The sequence below is a fragment of the Microcaecilia unicolor genome, chromosome 12, assembly GCF_901765095.1.
Source record: "Microcaecilia unicolor chromosome 12, aMicUni1.1, whole genome shotgun sequence".
Classification (NCBI taxonomy): domain Eukaryota; kingdom Metazoa; phylum Chordata; class Amphibia; order Gymnophiona; family Siphonopidae; genus Microcaecilia; species Microcaecilia unicolor.
This window is the reverse complement of record NC_044042.1, coordinates 67,238,435-67,265,140: the sequence shown is the minus strand read 5'-3', so window position 1 is coordinate 67,265,140 and position 26,706 is coordinate 67,238,435. Positions and strand designations below refer to the sequence as shown.

The window sequence follows — 26,706 nt, the reverse complement described above, 5'->3', positions numbered from 1 at the left end:
GAAAGCTTGGCTCTTCAACCAGGCCTTTAATGGAAGAAATAACTAATTTGTTAGCCTCACTCACACACACAAGGAGTGACACGGGCTGCACATACTGCAGCAGGATATGTTTATCCACTCCTACTCTAGCTGAGATAATATTTAACCATCTCTCTGACCTCATGTGCAACTTTCTTTAAATTAGTCACCTTACTTTCTAACTCCTCTTACTCTCTTACCTATCTATACATTCCATCTTTGCTTATACCCTACACTATCAATTAAAATGTGCTATTACATATTGTGTTGACATTGTAAGTAGTTTATTTATTTATTTGTTTATTAGGATTTTTTTAAAACCTCCTTTTTGAAGGAATTCACTCATGGCGGTGTACAGTAAGAATAGATCAGACATGAGCAAGAGGCAATTACAGCAGTAAAAAATATTCAAACAACAATATAAAGTATGGCTATTGTATACTACTTACAATGTCAACACAATATGTAATAGAACTACTGCTGTAATTGTCTATTGCTAATGTTTGATTTATTCTTATTGTACACCGTCTTGAGTGATTTCCTTCAAAAAGGCAGTAAAGAAATCTTAATAAATAAATAATACAATTTACACCTTCTTCAGAGCAGGTGTATATTTGTAGGCGTAAATTTCTGCCCTTCTGGTTCAAGTTCTGAGTGCTTATTTTATAAAGGCACATAGGCATGTTGCATTTACAAATAAATGCTCTTTTGGACTTCTGTTAAGCACCTTTTTATAAAATTCTCATATGTATTTGTGTGTGGGGGGCGCTTTCTACTATTAAAATACTATAGAATGAAAACATTATCCCCCAGATTTTATATAGGTTGCCCAAATTCGAGCACCCAGGATAGATGCACACATAAATTAATTAGTTAATGATGCATCAACAATCAGTAATTGGAGTTAATTGGCAACAATTTAGACTTGTGTGTGTGTATCTGCCTTAGTCATTATTGTATAACATCTGTGCCTAAACTTCATAGCACACAAATCAAAAGGGGCATAGCTATAGGAGGAATATGGGTGGATCAGGGGGCATTCCAAGAAGCTGGATGCAAAGTTATAGATTAACTTCATATCTGTGCCTAAGTTGGGCACCCACATTACATCAGATTTCAGCAGGTGAAAATCCAGCACCCAACATAGTCATGAGATCCGTGCTAAGCTAGTATTCTGCAAAGGGTGTGTGCAGAATACTAGTTTAGTGCAGATCTTTTTGACCCCTAACTTTGGATGCTATTTACTGAATCTAGTCCAGCCAGGGGTGGCCCAAGGCAATCTGCCACCTAAGGCAAGGATGAGAGATGGCACCCCCGGCCACCCTGCCCAACATATCTTCCTTCACACACTCTCCAAATTCCCTCACCCCTAGCCATGGTCTCTGCTCTGGCATCTCCCCCCTTCCTTCCTCAACCCCCTTCCCAGAGTGTACCTTCTTTTTTGGGTTTCCAAAAGTCATTGTTGGTAGTGATTCCCATATGCTGCCCTGCCGCCAGTACAGGCTTCTCAGCATATGGGAATCGTTGCCACAGCTGCTGACTTTTGGAAAACCAAAAAAGAAGGGAGCAGATGTTGCTCCTTGAAGAGTGCCACCTAAGGTTCCCACCTCAGTTGTCCTAATGGTAGGACTGCCATTGGGACCAACATACATGCATTATGTGACCATCTCTGGGAAAATATGTCTAAAGTCACTAGAAACAGTCTCTCCAGAAAACACTTTTTCATTTTTATTACACAGGAGGTTAAAAAATTGTAGGTTAAATAAACTAAGGGCCTCTTTTACCAAACTGCGCTAGTGATTCCCGGCGCGGCAATGCTGACAAAGCCCATTCACTTTGAATAGAGTTCTTCAGCATTGCCGTGCAGGAATCGCTAGCACAGTTTGCTAAAAAAAAGGCCCTAAGTACAGAATGCATGAACTCAATTTTGATCTGGACCCATGATGTGAAAATTGGCTATTCTCAACATTTTGGGTCTGTGACATGTTTTCACATATATATGTGCTATCTATGAATAAACTAGCTGTATTAAGGGTTTAAGACTGTATTAGAAAGCAGTCAAGCAAAGTCAAATAAATTTTGTAAAATATATATTAGAACACATTTTTACAGCAAAACATTGGGATATGCAGAATCTTAATTTATTTAATGTATTTATTTTCAGGGCTTGATATACCACCAATCACACAATATGAATGCTCCTAGGCAGTTTACATTACAGTACAGTCACCACTTATATGCCGCTCATACCATAATGTAAAAAGATAGGGGAATAGCCCAGAAGATTCAATTCAAATTTAAAATGAGAAGATATAAGGGAGAAGGGATAGGGAGGGAAAAGGATCAGAGAGTCAGCAAGAGCAGTATTGGAGTGCAGGTTGTGATAACTCATCGAAGATAGCTTTAGAGGTGAGATCAAAGATTTGCTTAACTAAGCAGGTTCTGATAGAATGTTGAAACTTGGGTAAGAAGGTTCTAGTCTTATTTCAGGAGGGAGGGAGTTCCAGAGATATGTGCAAGCATCGCAAAAGGCAGATTCACTTGTGGAGTTGAGATGGAATATGGATTGGTGGGGGGGGGGGGGGGGGGGGGGGTAGTGAAAGTACTCCCTGTTGTGTCCATCCAATAATATTTTGTTTTAACCTTAGGGATGATCACATACTAATGTTTCTAATTCCAACTTCTGAGTAAACTACATATATTAGGACATGAGAAAAGCAAGGAGTCCCTATGTTATTATTGTTACCTTAGGAATCTTTTTAATAAGCTGCTAGCACACCCTTACATGAGTCCTTCCCAAATGCTAAAGCCATTTTTACTGCAGCCCTATAAATGCCTTTTTTTCCTATTTTCTGCATTAATAGCCATGTACTAATATTGCTATTAGTGAGTGGCCATTTTTAAAAATTACTGCTTGAGCACTTACTGACACCCATTTTGTAGGCAGTAAGGGATCATACAGTATCCATGCACTAACCAGTTAGTGCGGTAATGTAGATATGCTAACTGGTTGGTGCAAGAGCACCCACTCTATGCCACTGACATGCCCCCTTAAAAAAATAGAAAAATATTTTAACATGCAGTTAACATATACAGATTTCACAGTTACTACAGGATGCCTGAATGCATCCTGTGATACTCCATTTTTTTCCTGTAATGCAGCTTAGTAAAATAGCCCTTTAAGTAGCTGTTCTTGAGCTTTATTAATGGAGAGTCAAAAACAGAGTGAGTATATTTCTTCTCTCTCTCTCTCTCTCTCTCAGAGTGAGAAAAAAGAGACAGACTGGTCCTAGAGTAGGGTTTAGGGGATCCTGGGCAACTTGTGACAAGGAATGCCACCATTCAGGGGTCACTACTCACTGGGGAGAGAGGATAGACAGAGAACCTGACAAGCCAGAGACAGGAAATCCACTCCCTCCATACTGCCCTAATCTGGGGGGGGGGGGGGGGGAGGGAGGGCAGAGGGAGCTATAGGCACCCCACATACCAACCCTCTGAGAGAGTGTGTGTGTGTGAGAGAGAGGTGTGTGTGTGTATGGGGGAGGGGGGGTTCACATTGAGAGATCCGAACATAGGCCCAGATGCATCAACCAAACGTTAAAAAATAAGAAACATAAAAGTGCTTAACGATTTTTTAAAAACGAGGAATGCACTACAAAAACACTCCAGAAATGTTCGGATCGGTATTGCAAAGTAGGATGTATCACTGAATCGTTAAACCCATCGTTAATCAGCGCCTAAAGCATGCGCAGAGCAGCCAAGCGTTATGCTGGCTGCTCTGCGCATGCCACAAAGGCCCAGCTGTCAAAACAAAAAAAAAACCCACAAACAGGTGTGTTTTGGGAGGGGGCAAAGGCGCTCATCATGAGCATCCTGTATGGACGCCTTGCCCCCCCCCCCCCTGCTCTCCGCCTCCCCCCCCCCCCACGAAAAATCTCCAATTTTAGCAGCCTCGGGCCGGCTCTCCGCTCTTCCTGTGTATTTTCCCACACTAGCTCCACCTCCTGCCATGCTCAGGTCCCGTGCCCCACCCCCGCTGCCCCCCCTTTGGTCGTGGCTGCCGCTCCCCCCCTCCAACGACCCCCCCCCTTTGCCTTACCGGCCCGTGCAGCGCCTCTCACCTCTGCTGCACGGGCAAGAACAGCTGATCGGCGATTCAGAAGGCCTCCTCAGACATCCCTTCTTTCTTCCTGGGCCCGCCCTCCTCTGACGTAGGTAAAATACGTAGTTTACCTACGTCAGAGGAGGGCGGGCCCAGGAAGAAAGAAGGGACGTCTGAGGAGGCCTTCTGAATCGCCGATCAGCTGTTCTTGCCCGTGCAGCAGAGGTGACAGACGCTGCACGGGCCAGTAAGGCAAAGGGGGGGGGGGGTCGTTGGAGGGGGGGAGCGGCAGCCACGACCAAAGGGGGGGCGGCGGGGGCGGGGCACGGGACCGGAGCATGGCAGGAGGCGGAGCTAGTGTGGTAGAATACACAGGAAGAGCAGAGGGCCGGCCCGGGGCTGCTAAAATTGGAGATTTTTCATGGGGGGGGGGGGGAAGCGGAGAGCAGCGGGGGGGGGGGGCAAGGTGTCCATACAGGACGCTCATGACGAGCGCCCTTGCCCCCTCCCGATCCTTTTTTTTTGTTTGTTTCTTTTTTGGTGCTGAGGGAGAGGGGAGCAGCGGTGACCTGGGGCGTCAATAAAGGACGCCCCTGACGCATTTTCACCCCCCCCCCCCCAGTTATTTTTTTTTTATGGATTTTGTAAACTTCTAGCAGACAGACAGCCCTAACGAGAGGTACAGACTCTCGTTAGATTTCACGGTGTTTCCTGCGTTAAACAAATCGGAAAAGGTTAGTGCATGTCATTTCAATGGGATTTGTAGAAGAATTGCTCATCTGCATTCAGTTTTCGTTAGCTGCTACTGTCGTCGGAAAATAGGCTTTAGTGCATGGAAAGGATAGGAAATTCTGCCTTAAGGGCTCATTTAACGATGAAAAATGTTTAGTGCATCTGGGCCATAGTATATGTTTCTCACAGAGAGTGCAAGTCTCAGTTTGAAGCCTCAGTCTAACTGGAAGTACTGGTTATTGTGGGTTTAAAAAGTAGCCCATGACCACCATTATATCTATCTTTTGATGGCATTTACCTTCTGCATCTATTTGGTTATTTGTGCAGAGAAGTTGGGATAGGGCTGCCTTCTGATATAGCAGCTTTCCTAGTTTCCAGAACCAATCCAGAAGAGTTTATTATGTCTTTGGTCTTTCTTCTGTAAATCAACTGTGATTATTGAAATTGAAATTTGGATTGGTGCCTCAGACAGAAAGCAGCTAAGCTGGAAGTGCACAGACTGGGCATACCTTTTTCTCAAAATTCTTGGAAGAGACCTCATTTCTCAGAATGGGTCTGATCATCCTCAGCTCCTCTATGTGTCTTTTAGCTTCAGGTACTGGCTATGTGCTTAAATATTTTCTGCCAAGTTATTGCTTCTTCTAAATGAACTATTCTGGGCTTAAAGTCTTTCTGTCTGAATTTTCTTTTGTATAAAAACAAATTTGCTTTCCTCAGTTGATTCAAACCTAATGTATCTGCTTCCAAGACCAGAAAGTAATTTAGGGCTTCTTTTATCAAGCTGCGCTAGTGGCTCCCAGTGTGGTAATACCGACAAAGCTATTCACTTTGAATGGGCTCCACCAGCATTGCCGTGTGGGAACCACTAGCATGGCTTGATAAAAGAGGCTATTAGAACTTTTAGAGGAAACTATTTATTAGCCCCATATGTGTAGTGAAACTATACATTTTATCATTTCACCTATCTTAATGGATTTATTTTTTAAATTAGCTTTACAGATTTTGTATCATTTCTATAACACTACTAGAGGTATGCAGCACTGTATATATCATAGCTTTCGAAGATAACCCTTCTTCTTCAGATTGGAAATAAGCAAATGTTGACACAGAGGCATTCCAATGATAGTATATCTCACTATAAACAATAAAATTCTACTGCTTTGTCACTCTCTTATCTGCCATACATATCTCTCTGTCTCTCATCCACCCAGCTCTCCCTGTTTCTCACCTAACCTACCCCTCCCTCTTCCTGTGAGTCTGTCATTGGAATGCTTTTGTGTTTCACTTATATATTCTGATATTTGTCAACATTTGCTTATTTCTGATCTGAAGAAGAAGGATTACCTTCGAAAGCTAATCAAAAGATGTATTGAGTTAGTCCAATAAAAAAGGTATCATCTTGTTTTCTTTTCCATGTTTTGTTTTATTTCTATTTATTACCTTTAAAAGTGGACTAACATGGCTACCACACCACTTTACTGTATGAAAGGGGAAATAGATATGCGATTGTACTGACAATCTACCCCCCCCCTTTTTTACAAAGCCAAATGGAAATACCAACACAGCCCATTCTTTGAATGGGCTGTGTCGGCATTACCACACCAGCAGCCCCTAGCATGGCTTTGTAAAAGGGGAGGGGGTAAAAGAACATAACACTGAATAACAAAAAAACAAAAAAAAAAAAAAGGAGAAAGGATATGCCTTAACAAATAAAAAAAATTATTTAGTGTTAATCACAATCATTTTACAAATCAAAAAATAAAGAAGGAAAAAGACGCTATGACAGTTACTTGCTACCACTTGGACTACTGGTTCCAATCACTGGTCAAAAAGCTTTCCAAAAAGAATATAGTGCACTTTAATAAAATAAATTCCATTCACCTTTCACCTTCTTATTATATATCTTCTCCATATTCAATTCTTATTTTTATTTGTTACTTTTACTTTTCATACATAAGAATAGCAGTGACAGTATCTAGCAATGTCAGTCCAAATGTTATATACAAATCAATGCAGCTTGTTTGTATTTCTTTATCCTTTCAAAAGCAGAAGCACTTATGTTATGCATCCCGAAGGAAACCTCCATTTCACTAAAGCTTTGTCAGGGGAAAGGAAAATACCTGTGTGGAAAATGACAATCTTCTTTGATATACAATGCTGCCTGCAGTCACTTCATCAATGTGGAGCACAGGTTATGATAGATAACATCCTAGTATCTGGGGAACATCAGATATAACTTGCCTCACACAACCATCAGAACAAACATTGTTCCATCGCAATAAGCGAAATGGTGTGGTGTGGAGCTTAGCCAAGATTGGGTGGCAGAGCCGGTGGCAGGAGGCGGGGATGGTGCTGGGCAGACTTATACGGTCTATGCCAGAGCCGGTGGTGGGAGGCGGGACTGGTGGTTGGGAGGTGGGGATGGTGCTGGGCAGACTTATACGGTCTGTACCCTGAAAAGGACAGGTACAAATCAAGGTAAGGTATACACAAAAAGTAGCACATATGAGTTTATCTTGTTGGACAGACTGGATGGACCGTGCAGGTCTTTTTCTGCCGTCATCTACTATGTTACTATGTTACTATCTGTGGTGCATGTAACATAAAAACATAGATGTTAAAATGTTGCATCCATCACTTATGTATAAAGCACTGCTATGATGTACAACATTTTTCAAAATCATCAACTCATGGCCACTTATTGTTCAAAAAGAGCCACTACTCAAATGCTGCTTATGAACATTTTTCAAAATGGTGCCACAAAAAATAGACGCCGTCAAAGAAAATCCACCAATCACAACATAACGATGTCACCGTTACACCAATGCACACACAGAATGGTAAACACCTAAACAAATCATGAAAAAATCAAAAATGAAAATAGAAACCTGATCAGGAAAAAACTTGAGCAGAAAAAGACTGACTACTCAATATTCAAATTTAAACCCTGGGGCTCTACATATTGCAACTCATGGATCCACCATTGCTCACATTGAATCAGTCTTCAGTCTCTATCTCAGCCCCTGTGGTTTACCAGTACCTGGTCTATTGCAAAACAACAAAAGCACTCAAACCCATGTTGCCATTTCCAAACAATGTGCTACCAGTGGGGTTTCCTTCTCTTTTTCTTTTTTCTCTCGTTCTTCCTTACACCTCGAATCTTGACCACGGCTTACAATGGCCAGCGTTTCGATCACCTGCCTCAGGGTCCAGTGGTCTGCATCGATCTCTTCACAGGTGACTCTAAGGAAGAGATCGATGCAGACCACTGGACCCTGAGGCAGGTGATCAAAACGCTGGCCTTCGTAGGCCGTGGTCAAGATTCGAGGTGTAAAGAAGAACGAGAGAAAAAAGAAAAAGCGAAGGAGACGACAGATAAGCTAAGTTAATCCCTTGCCCATAACTCGGGTGTGAAAACAATAGAGCTGCATAGCCACTAAGATTTGAACAATAGTATATGCAAAGAATATTAAATCAATAAAATTATGAGATTTTTGGCCAATGATGAAGCAGTCCAGCCCCCGAAGCTAAAAGTGTATAAGCTGGGGGCTTCTTGAGGCCTTTTCCTCAGAGAGTGAGATTAATTACCTGAGTGTAAGCTCGATACGCCTTATGCTAGTGTACTGGATCTCCCAATATTTTTGGATATTTGGTTTATCGTAAGAGGAGACCACCTTCATTTTGTAGATTTAGCTTGCTACCAGTGTGGTGCCAGGTCTACTTTGCTGGACACAAGACAGGTGTTCTCTTTGTTTATTTTAAGGCTTGATATTAAAGTCAAAGAAGTTTACAATAAAAATGTTAAAATAAATCAACATAAAATTAAGAAAAGAATTCCATTTGGATAGGAAAGAATCAGTCATACTATTAACAACAACAAAAAAACCCTACATAAACAACACAGGAGGGGGTGGAAAAGAGCAGAAGGGAGAGCCATGTCTAAAACTTACAAGTCTAAACCTAGCTGGCACTTAGTCCAAAAGCAATTGAGAAAAAGTAAGCCTTTAGTTTTGCCTTAAAGTAAAACAAGTTCAGTTCTCAAGTCAGCTGGCAAGCCATTCCAGAGGGAAGGGGCTAAGAAAAAGAATGTGGAATTGCAAGTTATCTCATAATGGGCCTGCCTTGGGGAAGGCAGTACCAGTTGATTGTCATCCAAAGATCGAAGAGTCCGGGAAGAAGTATAAAGGATGATTAGGGATGCTGGATATTGTGGAGTACCAAGATGTAGCGTTTGTGAGCAAAAGTAAAGATTTTAAACTGTATTCGATATGTCACAGGAAGCCAATGAACCTGAATCATGAAGGGAGTTACTGAATCAAATCATTTAGCATTAAACAATAGACAAACAGCTGAGTTTTGTGAAGTTTGTATGCAACGAAGTTGAGAGTTTGGTAGACCTGCATATATGGTATTACAATAGTTGAGACGTGAGATAATGAAAGCATGAATTAGTGTATGTAATGAAACAAAATCTAGAAAGCATTGGATAGAGCATAATCTACGAAGCCAGAAGAAACCTTTTTATACAACTTGAGAAATCTGACAATCAAAAGCCAGTTTAGAATCCAGGATAATACCCAGGTAGTGAAAATGGTCTACCCAAGTAACTGGGAGATTAAAGAGTGAGAGTGGACCAGTGGGTTTAGATGCAAATCTGGAGATCCAGCAAACAGTAATTTTAGTGGGATTGAGTACAAGTTGATGGGCTGATAACCAAGCTGGGAGTGATTGTAAGGCATCATAAAGTGAGGACAGGTTCATAAGCAGAGGGGTACCTGAATGTAATTCACCGTGAGCTACTACTGAAAAAATGTGAGCAAAAAATCTAAATAAATAAAGAAGTAAGTAAATAAATAAAATAAGCAGGCTAAATCAACAAAATATTGTTGGTGTAAATGTAAAAATGGATACTGTGATCTTGCAATAAAGTTGTCAGAGGATTTATGAAAATATTGAAAAGCAGGGGAGAAAGGACTGATCTCTGCGGGACCCCATAGTGGATTTCCTGCTGGTAGTGATGACAGAAAAACTTTGGTTAGAGAGAAATGACTGGAACCAGGCAAGAGTGATATTAGTTAATCCAATAGCATTTCAGGCGAGACAGTAAAAGCTCATGGCTGACCAAATCAAAAGCAGCCCAGAGGTCAAGGGAGACCAATAGAGCAATTTCCCCTTTCTCTAAGATTGAATGCAATTCACTGATTAAAGAAGTTAATAGTTGTTTCAGTTCTGTTCTAATGTGAACACACATACTCCTAGTTGTCTTCCCCACATAAAGTTTTTGACAGGTGCACAAAAGGACATATATGACATAGTCAGATTGACAATTTTATTTATTTATTTGCTGCACTTGTATCCCACATTTTCCCACCTATTTGCAGGCTCAATGTGGCTTACAAAATGTTATAGCAACATGTACACATTATAGGATAAGAATTTCAGAATATAGATACAGATGGGTACGTAGAATATCATAGCAATCAATGTTACATTTACCCAGTCTATATTTGGATAATTGAAGTCACCCATTATTATCATATTCCCCATTTTGTTTGCGTCTCTGATTTCTTTTATCATTTCTGCATCTACCTGCTCATCCTGGCAAGGCGGACGGTAGTACAATCGTCCTTTTCCCTTTTATACATGGAATTTCAACCCACAATGATTCAAAGGTGTGATTTGTGTCCTGCTGAATTTGTAATCTATCTGAGTCAAGCTCTCGTTAATATACAATGCTACCCCTCCACCAGTCCAGTCCACCCTATCACTACGATATACTTTGTACCCCGGTTCTTACTTTTAAGTTGTACCTGCCAGTAGCAGGGTTCACAAATTCTTGTCATTCCACTGTCATAGCACAAAAATATTGCAACCCAGATACACTAACCACTTTTACCACATCCTCTGGCAACAAGTTCCAGAACTTAACTATTCTTTGAGAGAAAAAATATTTATCTTATTTGTTTTAAAAGTATTTCCATGTAATTTCATTGAGTATCCCCTGGTCTTCGTACTTTTTGAAAGAGTGAAAAATCGATTTACTTTTACCCATTCTACACCACTCAGGATTTTGTAGACCTCAATCATATCGCCCCCTCAGCCATCTCTTTTCTAAGATGGAGTCCTAACCACTTTAGCCTTTCCTCATATGGGAGCAGTTCCATCCCTTTTATCATTTTGGTCACTCTTCTTTGAACCTTTTCTAATTCTACGATATCTTTTTTGAGATACAACAACCAGAATTGAACACAGTACTCAAGGTAAGGTCGCACCATGAAGTGATACAGGGGCATTATAATATTCTTGGTCTTATTTTGCATCGCTTTCCTAATAATTCCTAGCATCCTGTTTACTTTTTTGGCTGCTGCCGCACACTGGGCAGAAGATTTCAGCGTATTGTCTACAATGACACCTAGATCTTTTTCTTGAGAGCTGACTCCTAAGGTGGACCCTAGCATCAGGGTCCACTTTAGGAGTCAGCACTCATGAATCAAGGAGGAGTGTTTATTGTTGATGACATTTTTCATAAATATGCTATTTTAAGTTAGCAAAGAGTGAAAACCCACCTATCTACCTATCTATTAGCCCCAAAGTTATAAGACTGAATTTTACTTCATCCTGTTCTATCTATTGGAGTGCAACTGATTGCTTTCCTGTTTTTAAATGGGAGTTCCTTTCTTATAGTTAAATATTTAGTCTTGTAAACTACCTTGTGATGTTCTCAGGAAGGGTGATATATTAAATCACAATAAACCATAAACTGTAATAAAACCTGCAAAAATAAAGTGATTTTGCCTCACAAGGACAAATTCTCCATATACACCTTGGGATCAGGAGCTGGAACTGTGAAAATAAGCTTTTTGAGTTGCTGGCAATAAGATGTGCTGTCATTTTGATAACTGTAGAATCTATAAGATATGGGTAGGGTCAGATTTAAGATTCTGGTGCCCTTAGGAACTACTGGAGTAACCTGAATTGGGGAAGGTTAGAATGTCTGGACAGCACCCCTTGAAACTCAGGGTTCTAAAGCAAAGAGGAGCAGGATCCTCTTTAGTATGTCTTTAGCATGGGTATTTTGCGCCTTCCAAATTTGTCATCCTAGGCAGCTGCCTATGCCTCAATCTGAGTTTTCTAAAGTTTGTAGGCGACGAAGTTGAGAGTATGGTAGACCTGCATAAACGGTATTACAATAGTTGAGAGCCAGCAATTGGATAGTTTTTGTTACCAATTTCTTGAGCTTCAGATAAGTACTATTCAGAGTGACTGTAACTTTTTCTTTCTTTTTTGATTATAGTGACAACTGGAATCTTTTAATCTGTTTGGAGACACTATTGCTATTGAGTATTGGATGTGCATATACTTTTTCGCTATTGAATTGCACTCTTCACTCACTCACATTAATGAAAAGGATGTATCTGGGCATCAAATTAGAGCTTTAAATGGACATCTCATTGTTCTTGTTGCTTTATGAAGCCTTAGGCATGAGAGCATCATGGTTTAGATGACTGAGAGTAAACCATTTATTATTATTTTTTTTTTATTTATAGTATTTCAAAACATATATTTACAAGATAAACCTTACACAGGAAACACAGAGATAATATCTGAAGTAACAATAAAATAAATTCTAATATAAGGTAAATATACCTCTCTTCTTAGACCACAATTTAGAGAGGGGGAGTCATTTAAATTGAAGAGAACATACATCGTATTGATTCAAATTAGGGAACAAGGCCTGGACTCAATCCACGGGCTATTTTACAATATATCTCAATACTAGCCCCAAAAGTCATTTGGTAATTCTCTTCAGATCAATAAAGCTTTTTAGCTGGTCCGGTTCATAGAAAATATATTTATTGTCCAAATATTTTATCAAGCATTTGCACGGGAATACCAATAAAAAACTAGTTCCCAGTGTCTTAACTTCTCTCAATACAAGAAACTTTCTCTGTTTTTCCTGAGTTGCTCTTGTAACATCCGGATAAATCCAAATTCGTGCACCTAAAAATTCTTTTAAGGCATTTTTTGAAGTATAGCTTCATAATTGAATTCAAGTCTTGCTTGAAGACAAAGGAAACCAACAAAGTGGATCGGGTGTGAATTTCAGTTAAAGATTGCTCCAAAATGCGGTCAAATCTTGTAATCCGGGAACTTGTAGCACTTGGTTTTCTGATTTTCTCTTTTCCTCCTCTTTCCTTTTTTGCGGTATCGGAAGATAATATATTTTGTTTATCGGGGGAATAAGATCAGAGGAGTAATTCAAAATATCAGTCAGGTATTTTTTAAACATTTCAAGGACACTCATTTCTACTATTTTTGGAAAATTTAGCATTCTCAGATTGAGCCGCCTGTTGAAGTTTTCAATCTGATCAATTTTGTTATGAAGAATAACTTTGTCTTTAATCAGGCACTCAGTTGTAGTTTTTAATGAGCTTATTTCTTGTTGAAAAAAAGTTTTTTGGCTACTAGTATCTTGCTTTATTTTTTCTATAGAGTCATTCAAAAGGTCTACTTTAGTCACCAAAGAAGCAGTGTCCGAGGCAGCTTTTGTAATGGTATTATTCAAACACTGTAACATTACCCAAATGTTTCCCAGGGTTACCTCCGCAGGAGCTTCCTGCTCCTGGTGTAAATCTTCTCCAAGCTTTCCGGGTGAGGCACCATCCGCTGAGGATTCTTCTGCGCCAACTTCGGATGCCTCCGAAGGCTCTGCCTCCCCTCTAAAGCTTGCAGGACATGGAGGAGGGTTGAGATCTGGCGAGGAGAGGGTGGTATCCAGCTCCAAGGGAGTCATCGCTCCTCCACACTCTCCCGCAGCAGGGCTCCTCACCTTCTCCCGTGGCATGCTTGTAGCGAAACTATCAAGGGTCAACTGGACTGATTGGGTGGCTCCTGCTGCGGGTGGTAAGCTTTTAACCACCCCCTTCCTTTTTGTATGCGGCATCACTAGTAGTTAAAGATTAGTTTAGAATGGAAGGAAAATCCAGAGAGCCTCAATGAACGCTATTGAGCAGCATCCGCCATCTTGAAATGCCCCCCGAACCAACCATTTCTTTGCACATTAATTTATTTGATTTGAGAACAGAGATTCTCCGAAGTGAAGTGCTACATCCTATACTATTTTTTGACACTTGGGGATTACTTCTTTGTTTCAATCTGGGTTAGGACATAGGTGTGTGCTTTAGATTTGAAACTGGAAGGCACTTGTAGTCATTTCCAGTTTGGGAAAATAAAATTTCTGTCTTTTCCTTCTGGATCCACTGATTGTTTTCTTTCAAGTTCAAGGGAAACAAAAGATCCTCCTCACGTGGTTTTCTTTTACTGTTAGAATTTGACAGAAGTGCCCTAGGGCAAACAGCTCATCTGGAGCCCACCCTTTAGTGGAGGGATGAGCTAACCCAGTTTTTTGGGGCTTGTATGGCAGGCTCCGGCTGGGCCTTGCTGCAGGTGGGAATGGAAGGTGGCTGGAAGGTTGGCTCTTGCTTTGGCTGGGCCCAGAGCAAGGACTGATGCTAGCCCTGATTGGGCTGTTATTGTTTAAATTAACCTGGCAGGAACTGCCTTCCAAGGGGGCAATACCCATGGGAAGGCCAGTCCCCCCTCCCCCAAACCAGGATCCTTCCTGCTCCTCGGAGGCAGCTTGCTCACCTCTGCATGTTTTTTCAAATATGGCAGAAGACGAGCTTCAGGAGACCACTTCTGCCTTCGAGCTCTCTTTCATGGCTGGCGACTCCTTCTCTGAAGCTTCGCCAGAGAGGGTTAGGGTCTTAGTTGTGGCACAGCTTGTACCTGAGCTGCCTGCCCCTACTGCACCCCCGTGATGATCAAAGGAAATGGCCTGTGCTGTGATTGCAGCTGATTCAGTGCCAGCTAGGCCTGCAAAAAAAGTCAAAAAAAGGCTACGGTTGCTTTACAAATTGATAGTCCTACGGGCACTGCCTCTTTGCATGCTACTGCTGCTCTGACATCTGGTACTAGTTCAGCTGTTGTGGCTTTTCCTGCTCTAGGCCCCGGTTTAATTGCTACTTCCTGTTTTGCCTCTGAGGACTGGGAGGGGAGTTCTATCTCCCTGTTTGCCTCACGCTGAGCTCACTGGTAATTCAGGTTACAATGCAGGGCAGTCACAAGCTGACACACCTGTTCCGAGTCCAGGTCATTCTCCAAGGTAAAGGGAAGGGCAATATCAGGGACCCTCCGGGAGGGAGGCTTGTAAAGAAAGAGAGGAGAATTATGCTGATTGACCACTTCTCATTGGGGCTGCAGCCGCAATGCCCCTCATTGTACCCCCTCACCCTCATGGTGGGAGCCATCCAGGCCACCCTGATACTGGGACTGGTATGATTGGGAGTACCCGACTGACCCCTGGGAGGACCGTGGTCCTCGCAGATGCCCGACTGATTGGTGATTTGGCGGGCACCTTCTTCCTTATTGAGATGCTGCTCCCGCTTCTTTTTATTCCTTTCAGGATGACCCTGATGCTGATGAATATGAAGTAGAACCCAGGCAGCTCAGAAGACCTGCAATCCAGTCTGTGCCTGTCTCTTCACCTGGTGCCTTGCCTTCTCAAGTTCTTGGTCCATCTGCTGCGCCTGCTGCATCATCATCTGCATTGGCTGCGGTTCCTGGTGAGGTTGGGACTCTGTCCCTGGCAGTTAGTAAAAAGAAATTGAAAAAGTCTAAGTCTGCTAAATTTAGAAAATGTAGGGGTAAGAGAAGTAAGGCTTCCTCTTCTTCATCTTCTTCTACAGTTTCATCTTCTTCCTCTGGTGTGTCTCGGGTGAGGAGGGACCTTCTGACTGCACAGGGTGGGCCTAATAGGGTCCCATCGGCCTTAGAGGCTTTGACTGAGCTTTGGGAGACTATCCCAAAATCTATGCGTAAGCAAATCAAAAAGAGAGTATGCATAGATATTTTTAAATTAATGGAGGGCAGAAGGAAGTCCAAAGCTAAGAAGAAGTCAAAAGTTGACTCAGCAGCTTCCAAATCTATAAGGCTTAATTTCTGGCGCCATATCTCAAAAAAGATATAGCAGAATTAGGAAAGGTTAAGAGTGACCAAATGATAGAGGGGATGGAACTGCTCCCATATGAGGAAAATCTAAAGAGGTTATGGCTCTTCAGCTTGGAACACAGATGGCTGAGGGGGGAGATGACTGACGTCTACAAAATCCTGAGTGGGAGGAGTGAATGGATTTTTCAGTCATTCAAAAAGTAAAAAGACCAGGGGACACTCAATGAAATTGCATGGAAATACTTTTAAAACAAATAGGAGGAAATATTTTTTCACTCAAAGAATAGTTAAGCTCTGGAACTTGTTGCCGGAGGATGTGGTAACAGCGGCTAGTGTACCTGGGTTTAAAAACAGGTTTGGACAAGTTCCTGGAGGAAAAGTACATAGTCTGTTATTAATAAGGACATGGGAGAAGCCACTGCTTACCCTGGGATTTGTAACATGGAATAGTGCTACTAATTGGGTTTCTGCAAGGTACTTGTGACCTGGATTGGCCACTGCTGGAAACAGAATACTGGGCTAGATGGACCATTGGTCTGACCCAGTATGGGTATTCTTATGTTCTTATGTTCTTAGTTTCCAGAAATATTATAAACTGGATTTGCTCCTTTCTGCAACTTGCAAGCACCAATGTTGGCCTCTGCTTTGCTAAGCTGATACCATCCTGGATGTTTCTCAGTGCTACAGTGGTTGATGCTGGTTAAATTATGATAAAGAATTTATGGATAAAATGGAGGAGAACCTTCACATGTTGGGGGGTATGCGGGATATTAACCTGTGGCTTACCCACATGCAAAAGTCCTCTACATCCACTCTGATGTCTACCAAGGCCTCTGGTGCCTCAACTATGGGTGCTTCTTGTCGATTTCATTCAGCCCAAGATGCCACAGCAGGTAGAACATCAACAGATTTGTGCTGGTGCTTCAATAAGTCTATGAGTCCCTTCAAAGACTATAAATTTAAACACTTATGTGCCACATGTGGCTAGACGCCCAGCCTCAAAATGCACCAGAAAGGTTGTTCCTGCCATTACTGCCCCCAATTAATACTCCTTTTATGAGAGCACCAACTCCAGTGAGCCTCCAAACCATGTGGCCTTGGTTGCTCAGGTATCCTAATGCCGCAGCGGCGAGTGTTCTAATCGAAGGTTTTGTTCAAGGTTTTCCTGTCCCCTTTGTGGATGAGGTGGTTAACAATGAAGTCCATAACTCCTCTTCCACTGTGCAGCAAGTGCCATTGTTCTTGCCAAAGTACATAAGGAGATCGCTCTGGGCCGCATTGCTGGCCCTTTTGTGTCCAGGCTCCTTCTAATATTGAGGCTTTCTCCTCTTGCCATTATTCTTAAGAAAAAGCCAGAAAAGTTTTGACTCATTCACAACCTGTCTTATCCATTACGCTTCTTTTGACTTAGCTCTGTCCTTGGTGTACAGATGCAGCAAGGGTGCCCTAATGACAAAGGTGGACATTGAGTCAGCCTTTAGGCTTCTGCTGGTCCATCCAAGCTCCTTTCAATTGCTGGGTTTCAGATTTCAAAGTCACTATTACCTTGACAAGTGCATGCCCATGGGATGTTCAATCTCATGTGTGTATTTTCTTCATTGGGTTGTGGAACACTTGGTGGGTCTGTCTTCCATTGTCCATTACCTTGACAATTTCCTGTTTGTCAGATCAGCTGTATCCCATGAGTGTAACCATTTAATGGGAACTTTTCTGGATATGGCCCATGCCTTTGGTGTTCCTCTATCTAAGGAAAAAGCAAAGAACATACTTCGATCATAACCTTTCTGGGCATCAAGATTGACTCAGTCAATATGGTGTCCATGGTTCATGTTGCCAGTAAAGTGCCCTTGCAAGTCATTCAGTCCCTTACTGGTAGTCTCAATTTTGCATATATTTATTTATTTATTTGTTACATTTGTACCCCACATTTTCCCACCTATTTGCAAGCTCAATGTGGCTTACATGGTACCGGAGAGGTATTGATAGACTCCGGAGTAAAACAAATACAAATAATGGTTAAGTTGAGGTAGGAAGGGTAGGGACCACATGAAGGAACATGTGGTGGGACCATAAATAGGATAGCAAGAACAGATGAGATTGTTTGGTGATCAGTACGGACTGTGGTGTTATAGTGTCACGGAGTTCAGGTATTTAAGTTGGGTCGTTGGGGTAAGCCTTTTGAAACAGGTGGGTTTTTAGTTTTTTCCTGAATTGGAGGTGGTCGTACGTGGTTTTCACGGTTTTTGGTAGTGCGTTCCATAGTTGTGTGCTGATGTAGGAAAAACTGGATGCGTAGGTTGATTTGTATTTTAGTCGTTTGCAGCTTGGGTAGTTGAGGTTTAGGTATTGTCGTGCTGATGCGGATGTGTTTCTGGTTGGTAGGTCGATCAAGTTCGTCATATATCCTGGTGCTTCACCATAGATGATCTTGTGAACCATAGTGCAGATTTTGGTAGCCAATGTAGTTTTCCTCAAAGGGGTGTTGCGCTTTCAAATCGTAGGGTTATTCCCCTAGGCCCGGCCTTCATCCGGAGATTGTCAGCAGCAATGGTGAAGATTTTCAAGCAGCATCACTTTGTGCGACTGTCTGCTGGTATCATGAATGACTTGAATGTCAGGGTGTGCTTTTTATCTGATGCTAATGATGTTCAGCCTTTGCAAGAAACAGAGGTTTGTAATGCAGAGCTGGAACTTTTTTTCTGGATGTAACAGGTGGTGTTGGTTTTGTCCTCTTTTATCAGGGATCATGGTGTGCTGCTCCATGGCCACCCAAGTGGTTCAAGTCGGAGTTTACCAAGAATATTACCTTTCCGGAACTTTTCCTATACTTGTGGCTTGTGAAATCTGACCGGATAGGCTGTGCAACAAGCTGGTCCTGTTCTGGTGTGACAACCAAGGAGTGGTTGAGGTAGTTAACAGACAGGTGGTTCACTGTTTGAAAGTTAATGCATTTCTCAGAGAGCTGATACTCAAATGCCTAATGTTGAACACCTCTTTCAGGGTCTTCCATGTGCCTGGTGTGCAGAACCTAACTGCAGAGTCCTTGTCTCATTTCCAGCTGTCCTGTTTTCATTCTCTGGTTCCCCAGACGCCAAAGGAACTCCAATGCCTGTGCACCTATGGAGCATGGGAGGCAAAACGTCTGGTCAATGCTGAACAGATTAGTAGCTAAGTCTATTTGGAATGCTTATCTGAAAGGCTTTACAAGGATTGATTGTTTTTTGCACCTTAATGCATTTGGAGTTGACAAGTCTTTGGATGGGCGGCTGGCGCAATACATTCTCTATGCCAAATCCCTGGGTTTTTCCAAGGGAGCAGTGGTGCCTTTCTACTTAAAGCTGCTGGCTTGAGAAGCCATGCGGGTGGCTTTTTCATACAACAGATGGTTAAGTCCCGGAGTATGGTTGTAGTCTGCTTTCTGACTCCTGCACACTGATTATGCATGAACTCCTCTCGACATGCCTTACCTTCTGTTACTTTTTCTACATTTGAGGTTGTTCTTTTTTGAGTGGCCTTTTGTTTATCTTTCTTTGCTGCTCTGCAGGTGGAAGAATTGGTTCCTCTGACCATGTGGTCATCTGGGGGCCCCCTGTTGGGCCATGTTCAGCTTTCAGTAGATCTGGTTCATATTACCATGGCTAGGTCAAAAAACGATCAGTGTGGCAAAGGCCAAGTTTTAGTGCTTTGCAGCATGGTTGGTCTTGTGACCTGTCCTCACTGTAATATTTCTGAGTATCTTGCTAGCAGACCCCATTCAGCCTGATTTTCCTTTTTTTTCTGCATGAGAACGGTTTACTGGTGACTAGGTACCAATTTGCCGCAGTAGTCAGGAGACTTGTTCAATTACTGGGCAACCAATTCAGAGGCAGCGGGATTGGGTGAGGAAGTTATCAAGTACATTGGTAGATGGAGGTCTGCTGCATTTAAGGGGTATGTCATTCAGTTGTGGTCACATTTTCTTTGCTTCTGCTTGCTTCCACTTTGTTTTTTCTATTTCTTGTTACAGGTGTGGTGGGTAGCCCATATTCAATATGGATCCTGGGGTACTTCTTTATAAATTGGGGGGCTTGCAGAGCGGCAGGACAGCCCTTTGGACTGCACTTGGAATTGGCTGTGCAGGGAGCACATCTTTCCTGGTGGGGCAACCGGGAAGTGCACTGGCAGGACCTGGTCCCCTTGATGTGGGGCACTTCAAAAGATGGGGAAAATCCCCTGATCTCCTTCACCTTGTTGGGATTGATGTTGTTGGCTTTTACCTCCAAGTAATTTAATTTGGTCAAGGATGACTTGAGGACTATACTGGATTAGTTCCTCATACCACATTTTCGTGGTCAAATTTTATACCCTGCCCACGCTGTGTTGGAAATTGGCGTTGGACCAGGGATGTGGCAAAGATCAACTGGCAAATCAGGAGATGGCTTACTGAACATGGAAGCCATCAAATTAAACTCTTGTAGGCCGATGTCACTTGCCCTGGTTTATATGGGCGTGATGGGGTCCACTTGTCTGACGTGGGTTTAGAGCTCTTGTTGAATTATAGAGGCTATAGAACTGGTGCTTTGGCCTGCAGCTTTATTTTCTGGTAAGCAGGGGGGAGAACTGCCCTTCAGGTATTCCTTCTAGTGGGGGATATCCAAGCTAGAGCCTGTGTAGAAGGTGAATATTGAGCCCCAGCTCAATACAGGCGTGGAGGTTCACGTCTAGAATTCTAGCCTTGCTGCTATGGCAGGTAAAAAATTGTGTCTTTACATTGTTTGGTTTTATTGCTCTATGACTTCTTGCTGTGAATGGCTGGTAGTCAGGTTGTTAGTTGTAAATAAACAGATGTTTTACTTGTTTACTTGCTCGGTTGTACAGTTATCACCAATAAACAAAGCTGCAGACTGCTTTACACCAAGCAAGTCTCTCTGGTCTCAATTACTTATATATCTATATATTGTGTCTTCCTGTTATGCTATAATTATGTTTTTGAGGGAGAAAAGGAGGTGATTAGTCTTGCATCCACACCCTTAAGTCTCCTGTTTGGCAAAACAGAAACTCATAGACTCTAGATTTTCCTCTGCTATCTGGCTGAACAAATATGTCATTTTGACAGGCAAACTTTACTAAAATGAGTGATCTACCCAGCTTTAAATTACAGAAAAATTCAGTCAGCTCAGTTAGTTTAGACTAAAAGATTTTTCAAGCCTATGTATGTAAGGCAGGAATTACTTTCTCCATCCTTTCATATTTAGCTCCAAAAATGAGGGTAAAGGTGGAGGAAAAGAGGAAAGAAAGATTCACAAGGCAAGGCATAGCAAAACACCTCACAAAAAATAGGGTATAAACATTTGTTGCATTTCTTACAAATATAACTCAACTCTCTGACATACGAAGAAAGAAAAGACAAGTCTGTAAAAAACAGATTTTAAAAAAGCATTCGTTCGATTAAAATAGAAATACACACACAGACACAATCATCCACAGATCCTCTGCTAAACTTTTTAGCCCCTGACTACCACCCGTATTTTTATTAATCCGGATTCTGGGTGAGGGGGGGTGTTAAAGGTTGGCGTATTGTTACGTCACAAGTGCAAACTAGCCAATGAGCTGCAAGAGGAGAGGAGTGCGTGGGTGGCACCTCCTGGAAGGTAGTACACTGGCGCTTGTTGGGGCAGAACAGAGAGTGCAAAGGTGAGGCAGGGCTGGCAGGCTGAGACTGCTGCGGAAATAGCACGGCTGGCCCCCAGGGCTCCAAGACATGCTTCTGAGCTGCGCCTCCAGCCTCGGAGAGCATGGCTGGCTCGGGAGACTTTCATGCTGGTTACCAAGAAATTGAAGGCATAAACCTGGGCTACTTACAGGTGAACGGGCGGCAGATGTTCGCTCTAGCCCAGGTTCTCAGCGACCTTTTTAAAGACATCCCGAGAACAACAATTAGCAAGAAGATGGAGACCCTGAACATCAAGAGTCGCCGCTGCGATCTGCAGGAGCTGCGCATACTGAAATCTATCCAGTCTGTGCCGAGCCGGGCCGTTCAGTGTTCCCTCATCTCCAAGGAGGATCTGCAGGCTCTCTGCTCCTTCTGTCGGGGCCTGACCCCCAGCACAGGCCTTGGGGGACCCAGGAGGCAGCACCCACGCCCCCAATCTCTGCTGCATACTACTGCCAGCTCCAGCCCAGCCCCAACAGGGCCTGCTGGGATTCAACCTTTCCAAGGGGGCTACCAGAAAGCTGCTGCAGCCTCTGCTGAAGGGCACCAAGGCGTAAGGATAAATGCTTCTCCGGCTCCCCGTGCAGGATCCTGCCACAGGAGAAGGGGGCATTGCTACCGTCCTGCTGCCTCCACCTTTCCTTTCCTTCCTGGGCCAGATTCACCTCCCCGGCGGCCACGTCTTCTCCCCGCCATCCAGAGAGGGTCCCGTACTGGCTCCAAGCAGGGCACGTCGGCTGGCTACTCCAGTGACTCAGACACCAGCTTGGATGGCTCCTCTTCCAGTGACTCTTCAGAGGAGGGCAGAGGACCAGGGCCCAAAGCCGGCCAGGGCTCAGGTACAGAGGAGGACGGCAGCTGTAGCTCGGCCTCAGAATCAGATAGTAGCGGGGACTCGGTGCAGAGCATTCGCTATCGCCAAGCAGCTCTGCCAGGGCCTGGACGTTGCACTTTCTTACAGCCCCGTGGTCCAGAGCAGCGCGATCGGGCCCACGGAGGGGAGTGCATGGTACTGCAGTCTGACCCCAACCTTCTGCTGCAATTCTGGACTCGGGCTTTACCAAACTCAGTCCAGGAGTCCCAGGAGCAGAGGACTGAAAGCCATTATTTAGGCTCTCTGGACCAACACATCCCTGGGCAGTGGAGAAAGGTTCGCAAGGACAGAGAGTATGGGGTCCAGATTTTGGAAGTGCAGCACTCGAAGGATGAGGAAAGGCTTACAGATCCAGACTGTGCAGAGCTGGGTTCCCCCTTGAATCTGCTCGGTGGGCAGTCACTTCCTCCACAACAAAGAAGCCCTTCTCCAGACCTGGGAGTAGATTGGGAGTCGACTGTAGTTGCTGGCAGGAGAAAGCAGGATTTGCAACAAGCTGGCCCAAACAATGGAAACTCGTTAGGTCTCAGTGACCAAGCAGATAGAAAAAGTGAAGATGTAGCCCCTGGCTGCAAGTCTAAAGAGGCGGCTGCAAGCACCAGCTACTTTTCCATTCAGCCTCCAGCCCAGGAGATGTCACAGGGTAGCTCTATTTGCATTGCTTCAACTCCCCAGAAAGACTCATTGGAGCCCAGGAGGGAGCACTTTGACAGACTGATAAGGCAGTCGAAGCTCTGGTGTTATGCAAAGGGCTTCAGTGCAGACGGGAAAACTTTAGGCCTTGGACTTTATAAAAAAAGTCGAAGACGTTGTAAAACTGCAGACTACAAATCTCCCAACTCCAAGAGAGCACAGAGCAGCACCATCCTGTCAAACAAAGCTTTCAAAGGCAATGGTTCAGAAAAGAATTCTAAAAGGAGACGACTTTCCAAAGCTACTGAGGCAGAAAGGCAACAAAGCTCCTTCAAGGAAAGAGCACAAAAGAGGGAAAGGAAAAATGCCAGGAAGGGAAACACTAATTATAAACGTGTAGCCAACGCTTTGGCAGCACCAGTTAAAAATGTATTTAGTTTAATAGCGAATTTTCCTTGCACCCCTTCTCTAGTTGTGGGGAAAGATGGAGATTTGTGCCCTGCATATTCCTTAGGTGCTAAAAAGTCGTCAACAGTTGGGAAAACTCACCCAATATGGAGATGGCAACTTGGGGGTAATGCCATTCCCGTGCCCCCCAGTCTCAAATTTCGCAGCTATCCCTTAGAAGACTGAGGGGGACCATTGAAATGCCGTTTCCGTTCTACATAGGAAGTGTGAACGGCATGGACAGAAACGTTTGTGAATTCAGTGTAGTTTCAGCATGCATGAGCTGCATTTTGTTTGTCTCAGCGAGCAACGAGCACAGGATGATTAGCATATCCACGGGGGGAAGATATCAGCAGAGTTTGCTGGTTACACACTTATCATAATTTGATTCAGCATTTTGTAGAAGTCACTGTTCCATCACTAGCAATAATGCAACATATTTTAAAGTCTGAAACCTGGCTTTTACGCTTAAGTATACAAACAAGACCGAAGTGCAGTGTTTTAAGAGCCGTGGTAAGTAAGCACCGACTGGGCTGGCCCGGCGGAGCCTTTTCTCAATCTCAACTAGTACGCTGTGAAAACTAACCAGGGTTCTTTCTCGTAGCTACAATTCGGACTACAACAAAAAAATTGTAAAACGGAATATTTTCAACCCCCCCTTTTCTCTTTTCCAAGACGCCAAAAAATTGGATTTCGTGGCTTCTGCAGGATGTTTTATGAAAAACGAAAACAAGGATGGTAAAGGTTATTTTAGTATGCCTAAACTGAAAGCAGAAAGACCTTTTTTCTCCCCGCAAAAATAATCTGAAATTATTGCATATACAGATGACTTGGATAATAAGTTGGAGTTATACAACATGGAGGTATGTGGCCTGGAGGATCTTTCTCACCTAAAGTGTAGAATCATTTATAAAGCTAGAGGGACACTGGTGAGCTTCAAAGGCCCAAAGTGCAATACAGGAAGTTTGCTGAGAAGCCTGTATCCTACTTTAACCCCCTGATAAATCAGTGGTTTTCTAAGTTATGTCAACATATTTATGATTGTCCTATAATTAAACATACACTGGCCCTTTAAGCCCCATTTGAAGTTGAAAAACCTTGCAGGCAGCCAATGAAACAAAATGTGAAATTTTTTTTTTCAAATATAGTGCAAATCATGCTGATTTTAACTTCTGGTTTTCCAATATTGCTTTCTAGTTAGGATGTATAAAAACCTCAGTTCTTTGTGTATCTTAGGAGGAAGCAAGTAAAAAAATAGGACTTCAATTCCGCATATAAAATGGTGCATAATGGTGTAATTTAAAAAACGTTGTTGTGATTAAACTTTATACCTTTTTCAAAGGTTAATTCCATTGGTGCTAAGAAAACAAAACAAATTCCATTTTTCAAAAACAAAATATTCCTAAATAATACTATTTTTCTTTCCTTGGAAACACCTGTGTTTATTCTCTTTTAGGATGAAAGATGCAAAAAAAACAAACAAACAAACAAACCCCACCAACCCCCCCTTGAATTGTAACCTTAACTGCTGTTTATAATCTGAAGTTTATGATCTCGTTGGAAACATGGCAACACGGCCAATTTCCTGAAAGTTATTTCTCACATCAGTCTTTAGATTGCTTGTCCTTTGTTTCTTTTGCAATTTGATTGGTAACTTATTTTGTGAACAGTAAACCAAGAGGGAGGCTTGCTATTTTTTTTTTTTTTTGCACACATTGCTCTTCAGAGTCCTAGCGACACGGGAGCGTTTTGATCAGTATCCTATGTGAAACAAAAGGGGCAAAAATACAAAACTAAACTTAAAGACTTCTTTTATGTTGCAGGCTTTCGGTCATCATTGCCCCAGGAGTACAGATAGAATGTGCGTTTAAAAAGATCACTTTGTAGATTGTGTTAGCTTCTATCTTTTATTATAATATTATGTAGAAAACTAATATTTGGGAAGCTGTCAGTGTGAAGCCTATTTGGTTCCGGTTCCGGGTATCTTTGAATCAAGTATTTTATCCTGTTCAAAGGCGTTTCTTATAATGTGCTTCTTTCTGGACAATCTTTTTGGAAACTATTAAGATGGCGGAAATAGATACAATTTTGTTACAGGCACAATGGAATATTGTTCCAGTTCTAGTTTGCTGCATTTCAATGAAGTAAAACACACATACCTCAGGTAAACATAATAAAAAACTATTTTTCTCACCAAATGACCAAATAATGACGTGTGACACTGGAACAAAAAGGTAGTGTGACCCATATACCTCGGTCCTTGAAGAGTCACATACTCTTGATACTTGAGGGGAGGAGTTTTCTGGATTGTTTACATACTTAGAAAAAGTCTGCCCTGAAAATAAAATCTGTGTATGTATGTATATATATATATATATATATATATATATATACATACACACCCACACACGTGTATATATATATATATATATACTACATACATACTACTACTATTTATCATTTCTATATACATACACATATACACAGATTTTATATATATATATATATATATATACAGTATATATATATATATATATATATATATATATATATATATATATATTTTTTTTTTTTTTACAATGCTGACATAAATAATGCCAAAACAATCTTATTTCTCCTTTTTTCTAGGTGAAATTAACGGTGTTCGTATTATCTATTTAATCCAACTTCTGTTCATATTATGGTCACTTTCACTTTGTTCTTCTTTCACATTTATTGCCACATGTCAATGTTCGAGCGTGTTTAAAACAAAAAGGTTACAGAATTGCTTCAGATTAGGCGTATTCTGGTGAACTGCTTAAATCTTTAAAAGGAAGCGCAGCCCTTTAAGTTTCTGGAAAAGGTACTGCATTTGTCTTTTCCCCTGTAATGGCTGTTTTTTTTTTTTTTTTTTTTTAATTCTGGCTGCATAATTGGATATGTAGTTCAGGAGAAAAGAGAGAGCTCTTACTTTTCATGTAAATGACTTGAACTCTGCAGGAAGGAGGGTTAATGCAGACTTGACCTGTTTTACTGATCAACTCAAAGTGGGGGTAGTTCTGCGCCTTCATTTTAAAGACACAGATCAGGATTTTCTCATTGTACAACCGGGAAACATTTAGGTGGGGGGAAAAACAACTTAACAGTACCATTCTGAAATAATGTGAAAGAATGTTTGGGAACTTTCAATTAGAACTGTGTGATGAACGGTGAATTTTT

General features: G+C 42.2%; 1 protein-coding gene across 1 annotated transcript; it reads left to right on the top strand.

The window, feature by feature from the left end:
* The first annotated feature begins 21,580 nt into the window (after nt 1-21,580).
* EPOP (elongin BC and polycomb repressive complex 2 associated protein) lies at nt 21,581-24,496 on the top strand. Its single transcript, XM_030220468.1, has one exon. It carries the CDS (start codon nt 21,637-21,639, stop codon nt 23,692-23,694), a length of 2,058 nt encoding a protein of 685 aa, XP_030076328.1. The 5' UTR covers nt 21,581-21,636; the 3' UTR covers nt 23,695-24,496.
* The last annotated feature ends 2,210 nt before the right edge of the window (nt 24,497-26,706 follow it).